The sequence below is a fragment of the Sceloporus occidentalis genome, unplaced genomic scaffold (assembly GCF_023333645.1).
Source record: "Sceloporus occidentalis isolate IW3139 unplaced genomic scaffold, rSceOcc1.0.p SCAF_2, whole genome shotgun sequence".
NCBI classification, from domain to species: Eukaryota; Metazoa; Chordata; class Lepidosauria; order Squamata; family Phrynosomatidae; genus Sceloporus; species Sceloporus occidentalis.
This window is the reverse complement of record NW_028316982.1, coordinates 108,415,073-108,433,717: the sequence shown is the minus strand read 5'-3', so window position 1 is coordinate 108,433,717 and position 18,645 is coordinate 108,415,073. Positions and strand designations below refer to the sequence as shown.

Sequence of the window (18,645 nt, the reverse complement as noted above, 5' to 3'; positions counted from 1 at the left end):
TGATTTTCTGATTTTCCATTGATAGAAATCTATGCATTCAAAATCATTCTGCTCCCCTAACCCACTTAACTTCTTATCTGTTTTCAAGGTTCATATAATGCAGACCCACTTGATGTTACATCCAATTTTGTTTGACAATCTGTATTATTTTGAAAAATTGCAGAATTTTGGTTTACTCTCTTCTGAAATGTAACTAATTTTGTCCAAATGCTTAATTCATTTTGTCCTTACTTAAAATTACAGTGTGTACAGTTATGCACAGATAGTAGTTTTTTTTCTGGCCTTGGCCATGCAGTCTTTTGTGGTGTGTGTGTGTGTGTGTGTGTACGCTCATGCACATGTGGATCATACTCAATTTCCATTTTCTTTAGCAGCTTCCATCATGCAGAAAAAGCATACAGTCGCCCCTCCAAGTCTGCGGACTTCAGATCCACGGACTTGAAAATCCACAGAGGGGTGACTGTCATTAACATCAGTGGGGCACACACCATGCATGCATGTGCCCCATTCAAGCCTATGGGGCTTGAATATGCGCACATTTTGGAACTCGTGGGGGGGTCCAGAACAGATCCCCCGTGGGTTCCAGGGCTAACTAGTTGTAAGAAGGTGGTACAGTATACTTTCTTTCTTTAAATTGTGGATTAGTCAAGAGTACTAAGGCAAATCAGCAAGACCAATTTGTATGATGTGTTTGCAAACCCTTCACCAGATCTTTGCCGCCTATGGAACACCATTTTTTTCCACTCCGTTCCTTTAGTATTTACATTGAAGGAGCAATGGAAGTAACTTATAGTGTTTTTGTAGGCAAACAAATAACTTGGCCGCATGATCAAAAAAGATCAAAAGATTGCAGAATGCATACATACACTACAAATTGTTGTGTGGTGATAGTGGTGGTGTGCCTTCAAGTTCTTTTTGACTTATGGTGACCCTAAGGTGAGCCTAGCACAGGGTTTTCTTGGCAAGATCTGTTCAGAAGGATTTGTTTTTGTCTTCCTCTGAGACTAGGAGAGAATGTGACTTGCCTAAGGTCATCCAGTGAGTTTCCATGGCTGACTAGGGATTTGCATCCTGGCTTCCAGAGTACAGACCACTACACCACACTGAATACAGTAGCCATACTTGACAGCCAAAAAAAATTAGCTTGTAAATGTTACCAAAAATAATACTAACATAAAATACACTCGTCCCTCCACATTTGCAGCTTTGTCTTTTGCAGTTTTGATTATTCACGAATTTTATTCATATGTTCTCTCTAGGAATATCTAAGTCCTCCAGTGCAGCTCTATGGTCAACTGTAAAGAAAAGTCACACTGAAGGACCTAGAGATTCCTAGGGAGAACACTCCACTAGGCATTTGTAGATCTTCCAGCACAATTCTATGGTTAATATCTGGCAGATTTTGATCTTAGAGTTGCACTGGAAGAGTAGAGATTTCTACAGAGGTGTTCTATTAGGTAAAAACATAGTGTTTTTGTTATTTGCAGTTTTTCCACTTTCACCAGGGTCCTGTGCCCCTAAACCCAGTGAATGTGGAGGGATGAGGGTAGTTTAAACATCTAATTTTATGTACAAGCAATATTTAAGTTCATTTTTCTGCTTTGAGGCTTAAATTACTTTCTATAGGTATTTAGTGTGTACCTCACATTTGATGCAAACCATCTTAATTGTAATTTGATTCAAAGTAAGAAATCAATAATTCTATCAGAAGAGCCAACAGACTCTTTACTGTTGTAATCATGATTTGAATTTAGATTTTTGTTCCAATTTCCATAGGTGTCTATTGCTGGACAACCAGCTGGAGTTGAGTCTGCTCGAGTTAGAATACGGGTAATTATGATGTTAAAGCTCAATATAACATTATGTTTTAAACAAGTAAAACAAAAAGATTTTTTTCCACATTTGTTAATTCTATGTACTTCAGAGTTTATGGCTCAATGAAATAAAGGTGCTATGTGAAATATTCCTCAGCTTGTTCCCAGTAGCATTTTCTATCTGTCTAGGTCTTCCCCCCTCCTGCCCCCAGACTACTTATTCCAGTGAAATAATGTGGATGAGAACGTGTGTTCTTTCCTATGCTCTTGGACCGCAGCTCCCATCAGTCATAATGAAAAGTGATGAAAGTTGCTGTACAGACTACACATAATGCATTTCAGGTCTAGATAGTTATCTTGGTCAAAGACAGGTGACACTACAAGCCATTTTAAGTAAGAAACATGGGAGAAAATACATGGAAATTGAGGTCTCATGCTCTGTACTGCTATCCAAAATGGCTCTTGCAGAACAATTTATGAACTTTTCTTAAATGTCTTTAATTTGTTTAGATAGTTATTTTCAATGTAATGTATTCTGTAGGATCACTGCTCACCAAATTTCAACTTGCATGTTTGTGAACTGAGTTCATATTTTAGCGTTTTATATAGAAACCATAGCAAAATGTGACTTCTGTTCCATTATGAGGGTGACTTTATGATGTGACTGCTAGCTTGTAGACTTCATAAAATATATCTTGAGATCATTTATCTTCGTATTTTTGATGTGTGGATTCATAATAAACTGGATTCTTAATTGTGCTGAATATTTGCTGTGGTTTTGTTTTTATTTTTGTTCTAGGAACTGCTCCCTTTAGTACTGATGTTTGAATTACCAATAGCTGGAATCCTTCAACCAATCCCTGATCCCAATTCTCCCACAATTCAACACATATCACAGACGTATAACATTTCAGTGTCCTTTAAACAACGTTCTCGGACCTATGGTGCTACAGTTATCATCAGAGGATCTCAGAATAATGCTAGTGCTGTGAAGGTAACATCTGGCTAAAACTGTTGTGATTTTAAGCAAAGTCTAGGTGGCTTAAATGTTTGTTTGATCATCTGGCTGTTGGTCAGTTCCTCCCAGCACCAAACATTTCCCAGGAATTATAGATATGTTTCACAGATGCTTCCAGAATATAGCTGTCTCTGAACAAAAGGACAGAGTAAGCTTTGTTTCAGGCTTGTCTGCTGTGCATAGTGGAAATTGCTATTTGAGTTATTTTGCAGGTTGTAATTTTATGATACCTCAATATGGATAGAAATTTCATGTGTTGTATACATATATTTAGAATGAAATGTGAACATCAGACACATTTGAGTAAACGGGCAAAACTTGTGCACATTGGGCAACTAGATTGCACCCATCTCTTTTAGATCCCACAAACTCCTGTTTACAATCTAATGTATTTAGGATTGACAGATGACAGTGTTAAACAAAGAAAAGTGGGGGACTGGAAGGTCCCCACCAAATATGTCAGTGTTACTTTAAATGTTGGGGAAATTAGCTTTGCTAGAGCCTGGGTAACCTTTAAGGTTGTTGGCACTTGTGTATACTGGTAATAACTGAGGAGAACTCCACATTTGGGTGAATTGAGAGGGTTTTATTTAGAAAAATGCAGAGTGCAGCCACATCCACAAACACACACACACAAAATAGCAATTAACACAGACACAGCATTGAGAGCTAACAAAAATGGAAATGAGGAACCTGGAAAGTGCAATGTGAGTTGTTGATTTTTTTTAAAGAGGGTGATATTTACCTGTCCGAAGAGTAGACCATGAAAAGCAGCAGTGGCTCATATTGAGGTTTGAGGGCACCACAAAACATATATGGAGTGCAACTATATGCATGCTGCAGAGAGGCTAGGTTTTTGAGACCAATACTTATACTTGAAAATTAGTCTCTGGGGGATAACAAACACGTGATGTTCTTGCTCAGGAATCAAAAATGGCATTCCAGACTGGTTGATGGCTTTAATTTTAAGATTTTTTTTTTAAAGTGATTGAAGGAGGACAACCCCAGGGTGAATTGATAGGGAGGTTGGCTGGAAGCATGGTTGTGGGTAGGCAGAAAGACCTAGTATACTACATCAATGTGTATTCATGTGTTGTATACAAAAAAAAATGCAATGAGACCCCCTTTGTCTCTTGGTGCAAGAGGATATACAGATAACTTGGGGGAAGGAAGGCGTAATCCATTTAGCCTTAGTTGTGTTATTATCTGGATTGTCCACATGCCTCGAATCTTCACTCCTTTTCTCCTGGTAACCTTACCTCATGTTCCTAAAGGTCATTGTGATATCTCAAGATCATTGTGGCTCCAGATGCGAAATTTGAAAATATGGGAATGCTAATCTAGCTCAGGGTATGAAGGATACCAACAACAATTATTCCTGATCATGCTAAGTTAAGATTGTGGCACTCTGTACAAAACACAGTGGATTTCTTGTGTGTGTGCGTGTGTGCATGTGTGTGCATGTGTGTTACTTACTATGATGAAAAATGATGCAGGCATGTAGATCAAGCAGTGTCCATGGTCCCACTGTCATGTGTCATAGCATGTTTGTCTTTTTCCTTCAACGTCGAACACTGCGCAGTTAAGAAAAAGAATACTGAGAGTACTTACTTGCTCATGAGTTTGCATTGTCTGTGGCTTCATGCAAATGCATCTTGCTCATGTTCAGTTTATTGCATGAGAAAATATCTTCCAGAGTTTTCAGAAGAAGGAGTTGATTTAATTTTGATTTTAGAAATCCAGTTCACTTAGGTTAGGACTCACCGCCATGGATTTGTAGTTCTTACAATTATAACACACCCTTCAAACAGATATTAGATAGGTCATCATATCCTTACACAATCCCATGAGAGTGATCAGAGAAGGTGGGTCTGGCCCAAGATCAGCTGGTATGGATTCAAACTTGGATCTCTGAATTGCTGTAACATAGATGTGCAAATATTTATATGTCACTTCACTATTACTTTAGAGATGTCTTAATTCTTTCTTGGTGTGCAGAATATATGGTGAATAATGACAACTTTTCTCAATCTTTTTTTTTTAAATAGGAAGGAACAGCTATGCTTTTGGAACACCTGGCTGGTAGCTTGGCTTCTGCGATCCCTGTGAGCACGCAGCTAGATATAGCATCACAACATCATCTCTTTATGATGGGTCGAAATGGCAGCAACATCAAGCATATAATGCAGAGAACTGGTGCTCAGATCCATTTTCCCGACCCTAGTAATCCACAGAAGAAATCCACAGTCTACCTCCAGGGCACTATTGAGTCAGTCTGCCTTGCCAGACAGTATCTCATGGTAAATTCATCCATATTAAAATCTGGAAGCAACAATAGAGATGCTGGTGTGGTTCTTCAGTATTACTCATGTAAATGTTAGGGATGTGAGTTGGCCAAAAAATACACATTCAGTAAGGAGCAGGGAGTGGTTGCCATTCCCGGTCTCCAAGATCAGAGGTGCTTAATTTTCTGCAAAGTAGTAGGCAGTCATGTGTGTGGTCTGTATCACTTCAGATTCACTGCAAGTATTATTTCACATTACTGAAAGCTTTGATGCAAAAGAGAGGGAAAAATCACACAAAACACTGGCAATTTAGGAAAGTGAGCTTGGTTGAAGCCATTCTTTCCTTGCATCTAGTTTTGTAAACAACATTATTTTTTTACAGAGCAGAGAAACCCAAATACAGATTACTGTTTCAGACCTGTTTGTATGATCTGTCTGTTTCTAAATGCAAGTTTGTCTCCTTCATATGATATGTACTTCAGTCTTCTCATAACACATAGATGTACATATAAATGAAGGTATCATGAGTATTTGTTGTTAACTGCATTCAAGTCAATCTTGATCCATGGTGACCCTGTTGAGACATCTGGAAGACTCCCTGTCCTCCACTGCTCTGCTTAGTTCCTGCAAATTCATACATGAGTCCATCCATGTAGCATGTGGTCTTCCTCTCTACTTCCTTCCACCTTTCCCAGCATTATTGTTTTTTTCTAATGAGCCCTGTGTTCTCATGATCTGTCCAAAATTTGACAGGCTAAGTTTTGTCATTTTGGCTTCTAGGGAGATTTCTGCCTTGAACTGCTCTAGTATCCATTTGTTTGTCTTTTTGGCTGTCCACAAAATCCGCATCACTTTTCTCCAGCATCACATCTCAAATGAATTTATTTTCTTCCTCTCCCTCCACCACCACCATTTCTCTTATTACAGCTTTCACCTTGCCTTTTTTTTTTTTAAAGAATTTGGGGTTCATCTTCACATGGCTGTTCATTCCATATGTATTTCATTTTGTCATCTCTTTTATATTACTCTTCTGTGTATTGTATCCAATGTCTTTTTATTCCTTTCTGGACTCAAATTATGTTATTTTTAATCATATAGTGTCCCTGTCCTTGGTCTGAATTTTCCATTGATTTCCCGGATCTTGTCAAATAGATCTCTAGATCTTCCCTCTTTTTTGTTGTCTTCTATTTCACTGCACTGGTTGTTGCAGTAATTTCCTTTTCTTTATGCAATGGACATTGTACTGTTGCATTCATAGTTCTTAGTATGTTCCTATCTCCCTTTTGTTTTTGGATTTTGGAATACTTGCATTATAAATAATGAAGTATCTCTGAGGTAGGACCCAATCTAAACATGAAATTCATTTCAGTTTCATATACACCTTATACACATAGTCTGAGAATAATTTTATACACAATATTTTTAATGATTTTGTACATGAAACAGTGTATGTATACTGAATCAGAAAGCAAAGGTGTCACTATCTGAACCACCCATGTGGACATTTTTGGATTTTGGAATTCTGGATAACGGAAGCTCAACTGACATAAAGTTTTAGCAAGTAGTAATCCTGTTTATTAAATAAGACTTAGCATAAAATTAGAAAACTGAAGAAAATATTCACAGCAATAAACTTACTCCTATTTGACTTGTTTGATACCTTTTGTTGCTGCAGCTGTATTTATATAAACTTCATGTTTTATTATTATTGAAGCATTCTGTGATCACAACTGTTGACTTAATGTGGAGCATCTGGACTGTCAGTAGGGATATATGGGATAGTTCAAGTTGGTTTATAAAAAAAATGTCTTTGAGGTACTACCTCGTCTCCAAAAACGACTTGTAGGAGGGCATATTATCCTATGGGCTACATTTTACCAACCACATCTTCAACCTGTCATCTTTCCCAACAAAACTGAATTAATCTAGGTTGTACAACTGAGTTCGTCCCATCTGTTTGTACATCACTGTATATTGTGTGTTTTCTTATTTCACCCTATCAACACTTACCAAGAAAATGTTTATTGTAACATTTGTTTACACTCCACTTTTAAAAAAAACATATTTGCATCCAATGACAAAGGAGATAACAGGGAATAGGGTCCCTCTATCTGATTTGTAGTCCTTATGTCTAGTCACATTCTTGTAATGGAGAATAACTGGGAAGATAGATAGATAGAACATAGCTGCCCCGATTGCATTTTGTAGAGAGGCAGATTTATTATTATTATTATTATTATTATTATTATTATTATTATTTTCTAGTGTGTGTCATTTTTTTTATATAAATGAACTGGGCCTTTCCAGAATCTGTTAGTGCTAGAGTTTCAGGTCAGAAATATGTTAAAGATATCTTGAATTCTATATAAACCTGGTGCAGAAATGTTGCTCATACTGATAGTTAAATACATAAGATTCTACACTGCTGGACTGCATAAAAAGCACTAAATTCTTTCTGTAGTTTAATAAAACTACAAGAGCGATGTCATGTTGGGATTTGTATTTAATGTTTCAGGGCTGCCTTCCTCTTGTGCTGATGTTTGATATGAAGGAAGAAATCGATGTAGAACCACACTTTATAACTCAGCTAATGGAACAACTAGATGTCTTCATTAGTATTAAACCAAAGCCAAAACAGCCAAGCAAGGTTAGTAGAATATTTTTACTTTCTTGTTAGTAGAATATTTTTACTTTCTTGTGCAAGTGAACCCTTCATTGTGTAGCCTGAACTAAACTAAATAACTTGTTGATTCTACATAAATTGTTTGAAAATCCAACTTGTTTTTTTAAAGGAATCACATACAGTTATTGTTACAAAGGATCTATGTAGCTAAAGTACAAACTGGCTTTTGCTCAAACCAAGCTGGACAAAATTGTCCCTCAAGGCTGTTTCAGTAGCAACCAAGACTTCTATTTTTTTTTCCTTTCAAAAATTGTATAATTGTCCATCTGGGGGATGATGTTCTACTCTAAAACAAGGTATATCTCCTGACAACTCTTTTTTAATTATGAAAATCCAGTTATACTGGAAGTGGGTTTCTCAGAGCCACATTAGAGGGACTGATCTACCCTGAGAGAGTCCTGAGGCAAATGGAAAAATTCTCCAGAGATTGCCCACACCTATAATAGGAGGATACTCAAGTCAAGGGATGAGGAACCTTTGGCTCTTTAGATGTTTTGGATGTTGTCCATGCTAACTGAGGCTGAAAGGAATTGTAGGACTCAGTATCTGGACCATTACTCAAAAGTCTCTTTCAGTTACTCAGGAGTTTTGTGAAACCCTACCATTTAATCTTTATCCTGAATACTCCTGTCCCATGGAGGGCTATAGGCAGACTGTGCTCACCATCCTACCACTGTCTTATCATCATGTGAGCCCCCTGTGTCATTGCTGCAGTCACCAGCTTTCTCCTCTGGTGTGTATAATGGGCTCCCAAACCATTATATAGCACTGCAAAGTAAGGCTTTTCTGAGTGAATGTTGTAGGTGGGGATTCTGGTTTCTGCAGCAGCACTACCACCAGAGGATCCATGTGGTAGTGGGGAAACACATGGCATTGGAATTTATGGGCCTCAACAGATGGTCCTAGTATGTTGGTTGCTGATGCTAGACCTGTGAATGCCTTCAGTAATATGCTTCTAATGGCCAAACAAGGAAGATAAAAGCAAACATGCATCTGTCCAGTGAAAGGACAGAATCGCTTTTGGTGTCTTTCAGTATGGGACATCAGAGAAGAGAGAGGAAGAATAAGTGAATCATGAATCAAGGTTGCCCTCAAATAGAAGTAGAAACATGATTCCCCCCCCCCCCCCCAGAGGAATACACATTTCTCTTTGTGTGAATGAGATGTGCATCTCCCCACACAGGATCTGTCATCATTCTGCATGATATACTGCAATTGTGTCTTGTGCAGAGGCAGCTTAAATTGTCTGGATTTAAAACAGAATTTCTTACAAGTAGTAGGCCTGTTAAATTTTATACACTAATGCAATTTTATACAGCCCTGTAAATGAACAGGTAGGAAGAGAAAATATATATATATATTCATTCAATATTTCTTGGGAAGCAAGTACTAAACATGACAGCACTTTTATCTAATCAGTAATGAGAAATACCTATCCTATTATTCTGATTTCAACTTACAATGATAACCATTTTAGTTAATAAATATTAATTAATAGCTGGTTTTATTTAAACTGTATTTGTTGGACTGAGTTCAGAACAGTTGAACTACTCATATTTTAAGTTGAACAGGCAGCTTTTCCAGGGAGGCAACTTGGGTAAAAGCCATATTAAACATTCTGTGGTTTGTTGGTTTGTTTGTTTATGTAGCAGTACTTTTGTAAATTTATTTATTTATTATATTTATTTGTATCCCACTCTTTTCCCAGGACTGGGACTCATAATAATTCCATTTTTTAAACAAAACAAAACAAAAAAACAATTTCCACAAGGCTTCTAACATCTTTATTTCTACCATTAATTGAGAAGTTTGAATACTTGAACAGCAGTACAGAAATCACTGTTATACTATATTATATTCAGTTATATGTGAATAACTGTACCACAGGTCATCATACCGAAAGTATCTGTACAAGTCATCACTCAAAATATGTCAAAAACTACCTGTGTAGAGATAGTTACCAGTATACACATATACAGAATGTATATAGAACCTGTGCTGCCTGTAGCATGAACATCCTTTATGTGTCACATGCAATAGAATATTAAGTTTCTCATAATTCTTGTTCCAGTCTGGACCTTTTCACGTGTTAGCCACAGCAAATCTCAGAACACATGTAACACAAAACTACTATTACCACAAGGAATTAATAGGATACATATATTTATTAGGTCCTTACTATGTAAGTCATAGGTTTTCTAGAGGACAGTGTTACATATATATCAGACAGTTGGTGGGGATAGGAGTATTAGTGGGTCCAGAATATAGTGTTCTGGGGCCCTGAATCTAAAAATAAGAATAATCAGTAGCGTCCAAAGTTTTTTAATAAGCTTTCTTCCTAAAATAGAAGCTTTCAGCTCACATACTTGGAAAAATGGTGTTTGCTGGCAAATGTTGCTTCTTAAAATGAGGAACAGGTGGGAGGAGAGGTTATCTTGGATAAATAAGTCATGGAATGCAGGCCATTAGAATATGCATCTTTCATTGGAAATCTTATTTTCCTGTGTACATAAAAAGTAGGCAAGGTATTCAGTTACCTAGCATGATTCTAAACATTATTTACATGAATTGATTTCTGCCTAAATGCTAGTTTAGTTCCATCTTTTGAAGTATTACAAAACATAAACTTAGTTTGCAATAACTGTGTACTTTCTCTCATAACTAAGAAAACAACATGCATTTACCATCCCTGGGTTCTGCAAGTCTTTGATTTTAGGAAAATTTACCAAATGTTACATAAGGACTGCTAGTTTTGGAGCCTTGGGTACTCGCTTTCTGTTCATGCCAGAGAATAAGTTTGGCTTTGAGAGTGGGCTTTTAAACGTTTCCTCTTATTGATGCCAGTTGTAGAAAATGGTTTAAGTGTTTTGTTATACTCTTACAATTGTCTATTTCCTCTTTTACAGTCTGTAATTGTAAAAAGTGTTGAGAGAAATGCCTTAAACATGTACGAAGCACGAAAATGTCTCCTGGGCCTTGAAACCAGTGGAGTCGCCATCGCAACAAGTCCGTCCACCATCTCCTGTCCAGTTGGTCTCTCCTGTCCTGGCTTGGATATCCTATCCTCAGCTGGACTAGGACTTACTGGACTTGGTACAGTTTATTATAGTTTATAATATTTTGGAACTTTATTTAATGAGAAGTCAAAGGTTTTCATGGCCGGTATCCATAACTTTTTGTGGTTATTTTTAGGCTATGAGGCTGTGCTCTAGAATAATTTATTCCTGACATTTCGCCAGCAGCTGTTCTAGAACATGGCCTCATTGCTCGAAAAACCCACAAAAAATTTAATGAGTTGAAAAAATAAACTCTGTATATTGACTCTGTGTATATACATTGCTCTTGAACAGGAAGGCTGCATCTGTGCATCAGAAATAATCCGGTTTAACATCACTAACTGCAATGGCTCAATTACAACTCCCAGAATTTTGTAGCATTGAGCCATAGCAGTTAAAGTGGTGTCAAACCGGAAACTGGGTATGTCGAGATAATATGTAAAATACACACTTTTATGCATGTAAAAATCTGTCAGCGAGGCTGGGAAAAGATGAAATGAAAAATACAGGAGAAGAAAACCAGTCAGGTTCAGTGTTAATCAGAGTTCCAGTTAAGACACAGTGTATTGCTACTGGCTTCCAAATTAGGTTGTTGACCCCTTGAAAAAGACCAGGATAGGGGAAGGAATTTGTGTATTATCCCGAATAGTATTTACTTAATGATAGCATCCTGGAAGAGAATCAGTTAAATTTGTAACTATTGGGTGGACTCCTCTGTGAAAATACAAATCTTTTCTAATGTGATATTGAAACATTTTTTTTAAGAATTTGCTTTTTATATTGTTTCTCTTCTCTGTGAGATTATGTAATCTGACATTGTTGTATGTTTATTTTTTTACAGGTCTCTTGGGTCCAACTGCCTTATCTGTCAACACATCCAGTGCTCCAAATTCCCTATTAAATGCTCTAAATAGTTCTGTTAGTCCTTTGCAGAGTCCAAATTCAGGCACACCAAGCCCAACTTTGTGGGCGTCATCAATAGCCAATACAAATGCTACAGGTTAGTATAACATACAGATTTTTAAGTTTTGTTTTTTTTTAAGAGCAAAAGGGGAACTTGAGTTTGTTCTATTTAAATGTAGCATTTTAATTCTGACGAACAATAACAAAGGTGTATAATGTTAAAGTAATGCATTCAACATAACATGTCTTCATTTTGTTCTCTTTAATAATGTAACATCTGCCACCCAAACCTGGATTATCTGTCTCTGATGAAGATCATATTTGAGTTAGGCTGCATCTGTACTGCAGAAGTAATCCAAGTTGACCCCACTTTAACTGCCATGGCTCAATGCTGTGGAATTCTGAGATTTGTAGTTTTGTGAGATATTTAGCCTTCTCTGTCTGAGAGCTCTGGTGCCACAACAACCTACAAACATCAGAATTCCATAGCACTGAGACACGAAAGTAACAGCAGTGTCCACTTGGATTATTTCTGCAGTGCAGATGCAGCCTTAGTATCATAACACAGCCTTGTTATTATTTGAGCCTTGCCTTGCATAGTGAAGGTCCCAGGCTAAATTGCTGGTATCCACAGTATCAATGATATGAAAGATCTGTGCCTGAGATCACAGAAGTTTGCTACCAGTTTAAGAAGGACTTTTTGGCTTAAACGGAGCAGTGATCTGACTCACTACATGTTCATAATCCGTATAATTTCTACTCTTATTTTAATTTAGCTATCAACTCATCTGTTTTTTTTTAAAATTCAGGGTATTTTATTCTGCCAGATACTTTTTAAAACAGCACAAGTTAAGAAATATACTAATTTAGACTTCCTTAAATTTCATTACAGGTTTTTCTGCTATTCCTCACCTGATGATGCCATCCACTGCCCAAGCTACGTTAACAAGTATACTTCTATCAGGAGTGCCAAATTACAGTCAGAATACACCATCTCCCCCTCCAGGTTTAACCCCAGTTGATATCCACATGAATGGCATGCACACAGAAAACAAGAAAAGCCCTACTTCATTAAATGGTCATGTAAAGGTAAAAATTTAGGCTGCAATCCTGGACATGCCAAGGACTGTGCTATCTATTCTGTATATTATGTCCAGGCTAATTGAATTTGTATACAGGTTGAGTTTCCCTTATCTGGAATTCTGAAAACCAGAATATTCCATAATTCAAAAGTGTCCACAAGGATGGCTGAAATAGTGACAGTTTTGCTTCCTGATGGTCCAGTGTACCAAATACACCAAATAATTTAAAATATTGCGTATCAAATTATATTTAGGCTGTGTGTACAAGGTGTGTGTTGTTGTTTGTTTGCCTTCAAGTCATTTCCAACTTATGGCAACCCTAAGGCAAACCTATTATGAAGTTTTCTTGGTAAGATTTGTTCAGAGGTTTACCATTGCCTTCCCCTGAGGCTGAAAGCATGTGACTGGCATGCTGGCATATGAAACCTAAATGTATACGGTGTATAAATTGTATATGAAACCTAACTTAATTTCTTGTTTAGACTTGGGTCCCATCAGGATATCTCATTATGTATATGCAAATGTTCCAAAATCAGAAAAATTCCAAAACATTTCTGATCCCAAGCATTTCAGATAAGGGAGGCTCAAGTTGTAAATGGAGTGAAGGGGTGGATTTAAAAAAAAAAGACACAGTATACATTTTGATGCCCTGATTGAGGTCATTTTTAAAGTCCGTATTAACTGTCACAAAATGTGACATGATGTTCAAAGATAGAAATTATAGTAAAAAAAAAATGTGTATGTCTGTATGAAATGGGACACAGATGAGATATATGTTTTGCATTTTGCCCTGAAGCAGACAGTATTCCAACATAATGGTGCCACTTGAATTAGCAGTGTGTATTATAATATTTTGATTTTTCAGCTTTGCAGACTGTGGTATCCTCTCTACACTATAGCTTTCTTCCCACTTGGCTTCTGTCATTTCTGTATCCTTAAGGAAATACCAAATGCCTAGAACTGTATAGTGTGTGTTGGGGTTGGTGCCAGGGGCAAGTACTTTTCCTCTTATTCAAGGTTTTTTCCTCCTGCAATCTGCCTAAATTTTTTTCTGGCAGAAAGTAAATAGCCCACAGTGACTAAATCAGCTCACTTTGTTGAAAGAGAAAAAGTATTCATAGATTCTATAATGTATATGATCAAAATCTTATATTTATTAAAGTCATAAAGATTACTTTCAGTTGCAACATCCTGAATTGGATGGTAAATTGGCATAAATTTGTTGCTATGCAAAGCAGCAAATGAATCACTTATGAGAATTGCAGTGACTTGCCTACAATAAGGACTGAAGGGCAGAGTAGATGTGCTAAAATCAACAAGAGTATTAGATAAGACAAATTTTGGGTCACCAAGGAGCAAATCCAAGATGCTGGTTCAGACCAAAATCTCTCTGTTTTTAAGTGGTCTGATTTCTGTTTACTGAGTGGTCTGACCTCTGTTCACAGAAGGTGGAGTAGAAAATGCAGGCTGCAGTGGCTTTTCCCCTATATAGGCTTTCTCACACTTCTTTTACTATTCATAATAATCAGTGATTTGCTAATCTGAAATTATCCCAAATTATACACTGCCAGGCAGAAGGTTGGAATGCAAGTTCTTAATATTTGTTTTCAATAACATTGTGTTAAAGCTTAAAACAATGATTAAATATGCTTGTAATTATTCCAGACCTCAGCTATGAAGTATACCACACTTTCTGCTGCAGCACTTGGTGAAAATGTATTGAGCACAAACCACAGTGATCCATCCAGACAGACAAATAGCCATAATGCCTCTGAACAAGTGACCACCAAGGCAGATGCTGGTGAAGGTATAATCAAAATTAGGGTATAATCAAAATGAGGATTATGTTATTCATTTTTGTAATCATTCTCTACTCTAGGGGGACATTATTACCATTCTTGAGAGATTCAAGAGAAGCTTATGGCTGAAATGACAGTGAATCTTTCTAAACACCAGCTGAGATAAGAGTGTGCTGAAAAGCTAAGGAGATTTTGAGAATTTAATGAGAGGCTCCCTGCATAACCAGGACTCTCAAGTACATTTTGCTAAATATTAAAGATCAAATTGACCTTGTTTTTGTTCAGAAATCAAATTGCTGGGTTATGGGGTCTTAAATTTTTTTTGCCATGCTTCACATGATTGGGTTCTTCAGTGGTTTGGTACAGAATAGCTTTGATTTGAATAATAGCTTTAAGAATCACGATGTATTGTTACAGGCATAGTTCTTGGGCTTGTTGAGGTAAATGTTCAACATGAATTTTTATTGGAGTTTTTGGAGGCTAACAGATTTCTTACAGATTTTACCCATACATAGTTTTAAGCTATTTTAAACTATAAAGTTGTTTAATATGTGTTTAGTTCATCTAAATTATTTTTATTATTTTAAATTGTTTTAAACTGTCTAAATTGATTTTTCTTGCACACTGTCCTGAGGTCCCATTGTACAGAATGGGGTAGAAATATATAAATTAATAACTTGTTCTTCCCTCCCCTTAGTTGACAAAAGGAGGAGGTTTAAAGCTTCTTGCTATTTTGTTGTAAACATAATTTCTCAGGTTTAGGCAAAATCGGAAACTGTGTTTTAAGTCAAGCCAGATCTTTAAATCTCTTCCATGAACACACAAATGCACATCTGAATGCATAAAGGAAAGAGTTGAATGTGGGAGCTCTGAGGTTCATGTTAATCTTTATGTCTGACAATAAACCATGATTTTCTGTTATGTCTGAACTGGACCAATGAGTGCTAAAAACAGTTAGGTTTTAAAAAAAAACTAGTCATATAACTAATCTCTGTTAATTTCATAGATGTTTTATGGATTATGTAGATACTTTATACACTAAGAGTGTGAGATTCAGTGCCCATATAACCTAAGTTCTGCCCCAAAGAAATGGGAATTCTTGGGTCTTCATGGAAATTATATCAAACAAGCATATGTCTCCTTTATTATTATTGTATTGTTTTGCCTATTACTGTAATAGTTCTGCAAATATTGTATTTAATTTGTCATTGTTTACAAAGCTGTGAACACAAGATCTGTTGTTGTTGTTGTTGCTGTTGTTTACAGAGATATATGGTGTTAAAATCCTGCTCTCCTGATTTCTAGAGAGCTTCATCATCTCCCCATCTCTTTCACCACCATTAGCCTGCATACTTTCAGTCTTTTCAGAGTGTTCTTCTCTTTAAAAAATATTGTTTTTCAATTTTTTTTTCTCAAATGAAACTCAATTCTTTATGTAATTCCATGTTCAATGCTTCCAAAGTGTGGTTTCAGAGTACTTGCCATCTAGGTTGGACCTAGAATATTAATGAATCAGTACTGGTCTCTACAGTTTAAAACATCATCTGTGATAGGGTCACTATTGTTGAAGAATGTCACTGATTATCTGGTGAGCCCTTACAACAGTAGCATTTTACTCAGCTTAAATTAACCCTGTTGGATGCTCATGCTTGATATGCATGCACTGTTTCTCTGCACTTTGTAGGTTGCAATGATGCCTTTGTGGAGGTGGGCATGCCACGAAGTCCTTCACATTCAGCAAATACCAATGATCTCAAACAAATGATGAGTTCCTCCAAACAATCTTGTTCAAAGAGGCAAACAGTAGAACTGTTGCAAGGCACCAAAAACTCTCATTTACAGTATGTAGCATTTTTAAATATAATATTGTGTGAAGTAGTAGCAACATTTTTAGATTCCCTTTCGTATGGTTTGGGTATTGTCATCAGTAAAAATCTTACTCTGTATTTCAGGCACATACCCTAAAGTGCCTTGCTTCTCAGAATCATTCATTTACAGGGTGAAGTTACTGTATTTACATTCATAATGATGTGTAATTGGTTTATATGATTTTTACTGCATAGAAATGCTGTCTGTATGCTAATAATACTTAGGATTTATGTAGCATTTCTGTGTTACTTTGCTATATTGTTTACATCAGGTAGATAAGCTAGTTCAATATCAGTATAATCCTATATCAGACAAAAGGTTGGTTGAAGCTGAGAGAGAAATAGTTAGAAAAGTCTACCTAATTAATTTAAGTGAGATTTAAACTAAGAATTTGCTTATTTACAGCTCAATCTTTTACCTTCCTGATTAGTTCTGGGTAAGAAATGTGTCACATTCTCAGAGTATTCCTCAGATTCCTCAGTCAAGAGTTCTCTTTTCTATCTGTAAATATAAAAGCTTCTTTTTCTTTTCTTTTTTCTCACTGGCCTGGTATATTAAGCTGTGGAAGGACTATATGGAAGGGGTTTATGATGTAACTGATACTGACAAAGAGTGAACACATTATATTCTTCTTTGTCATGGTATTTTCATTACGTGCTTAACCCAGTGTGTGTTGTAGGAAATGAGTACAACAAGATGGCAACTATCATGTAAGATGTTTTCATAATGAAGGTCAAGGTGGTTCATCTGGCAGCCTTTCTCATGGTTATCTAGTTCTGGACAAGCTAATAGAAAGCTTGGAATAACAGGAAACATCACAGTCACTGGCCCTACAATATAAATTTAAACTGAAGTATGTTTAGGGAATGGGAGTGAAAATTGATCATACCTCCCTAAGCAACCACTCTAATATTAACAGAAAAAAGAAGAGGAGAAGACTTCAGCATAGTTTGGAAGCCAGGTGGCTTTACCTTTTGACTTGTAGCCCAATCCAGATACACATTGGGAATGGTAAGAGAGGGAATAATGCAGTCTCCCTAAAAAATCTTGCATCGTAATTTGAACTGCATACTAGTATGTACTCATTCCATCCTGTTGATAGTCATGACAATAAAAACTCTATGATACCTTTTTTGTCCCAAAATACCACTAAATCCATGGTAGGGGACAGGATCAATCCCAGGGACTGGATTGACATCGAGGACACCCCCAGTAGGGTAGACCATTGCTATTCAAAATGACAGTCCAATGATCATTGCTGATCCACATGCTGTTGGCTGCCAGTCTACAGCAGGTTCCAGGAAATAAAGAAGCTCCAATAGTCAGTGAGCACAATTATGTTGTTGGTCCCTGGCACACTGGAAGAAAAAACCTACTGGTCCCACCCACACAATAGTTTGCTTTAGAAATACTGGAGTAGATGACATGAAGCAGACACATTCCCTAAACCTCTCCTCTCCAAAGTTCTGTCTGGGCATCGTCTTTTTCCCTTTTCAGTGTAAAAACAGCAATATAGCTGAGTTGTTCTGTGCTTCTTTCTGTGGGGATAAGCTCTCTACCAGCTACATTCCTTTTTGAAAGGAATGAGTGAAGCCTGCTGCATATCCAGCTCAACAGCTAAGCATGCAGAAGACCTTACTCTTCCCTTTAGTTTCTCTGTCACAAAAGATGAAGGACAAATAGTGTCCGTCATCTTTCCTGACACAGAAACTATATAAGGTAAAGTATTTATTGCTTTGAGAGAGACTGCATTATTCAAACAGTAAACTCCTTAAACAGCATTTAATAACCAAAAATCTCTGATGAAATCTTGTACAGCTAAGGGGTGATATCAGAACATTTCCATATGTTTACTGTGATAGAAATGTTTAATACTAGATTAGTATTAATTATATGTCGTGTTCATTGGCAGTGTTCAGTTTTTCTAGGCATGTTTCTCTATCTAGGAGAGAAAATGCTGGTTTCTTAAAATAAGCCAAATTCCATTAATACTTTGATCTGAGTTTTCCATATTAATCCTTGCCATGTAGCAAGCATTAACAGTGCTTACTGTGTCATATCTGGGGGGGGAAAGCAAATTTAAATTCTGGAGAAATATGTACTGAGTTGTTTATTTCTAGCCATTGATAAACAGGA

General features: G+C 36.7%; 1 protein-coding gene across 1 annotated transcript in view; it reads left to right on the top strand.

Annotated features, from left to right (window-relative positions):
• The window catches only part of LOC149318850 (protein bicaudal C homolog 1-like), a 145,265-nt gene that overhangs the window by 110,563 nt on the left and 16,057 nt on the right, over positions 1-18,645 (top strand). Inside the window, exons 6-14 of the mRNA XM_089510569.1 lie at positions 1,777-1,830; positions 2,614-2,808; positions 4,881-5,132; positions 7,633-7,764; positions 10,707-10,893; positions 11,698-11,856; positions 12,652-12,848; positions 14,507-14,648; positions 16,325-16,481. Coding sequence (XP_089366695.1) covers positions 1,777-1,830; positions 2,614-2,808; positions 4,881-5,132; positions 7,633-7,764; positions 10,707-10,893; positions 11,698-11,856; positions 12,652-12,848; positions 14,507-14,648; positions 16,325-16,481 — 1,475 coding nt within the window. The remainder of the gene's footprint in view (positions 1-1,776; positions 1,831-2,613; positions 2,809-4,880; positions 5,133-7,632; positions 7,765-10,706; positions 10,894-11,697; positions 11,857-12,651; positions 12,849-14,506; positions 14,649-16,324; positions 16,482-18,645) is intronic.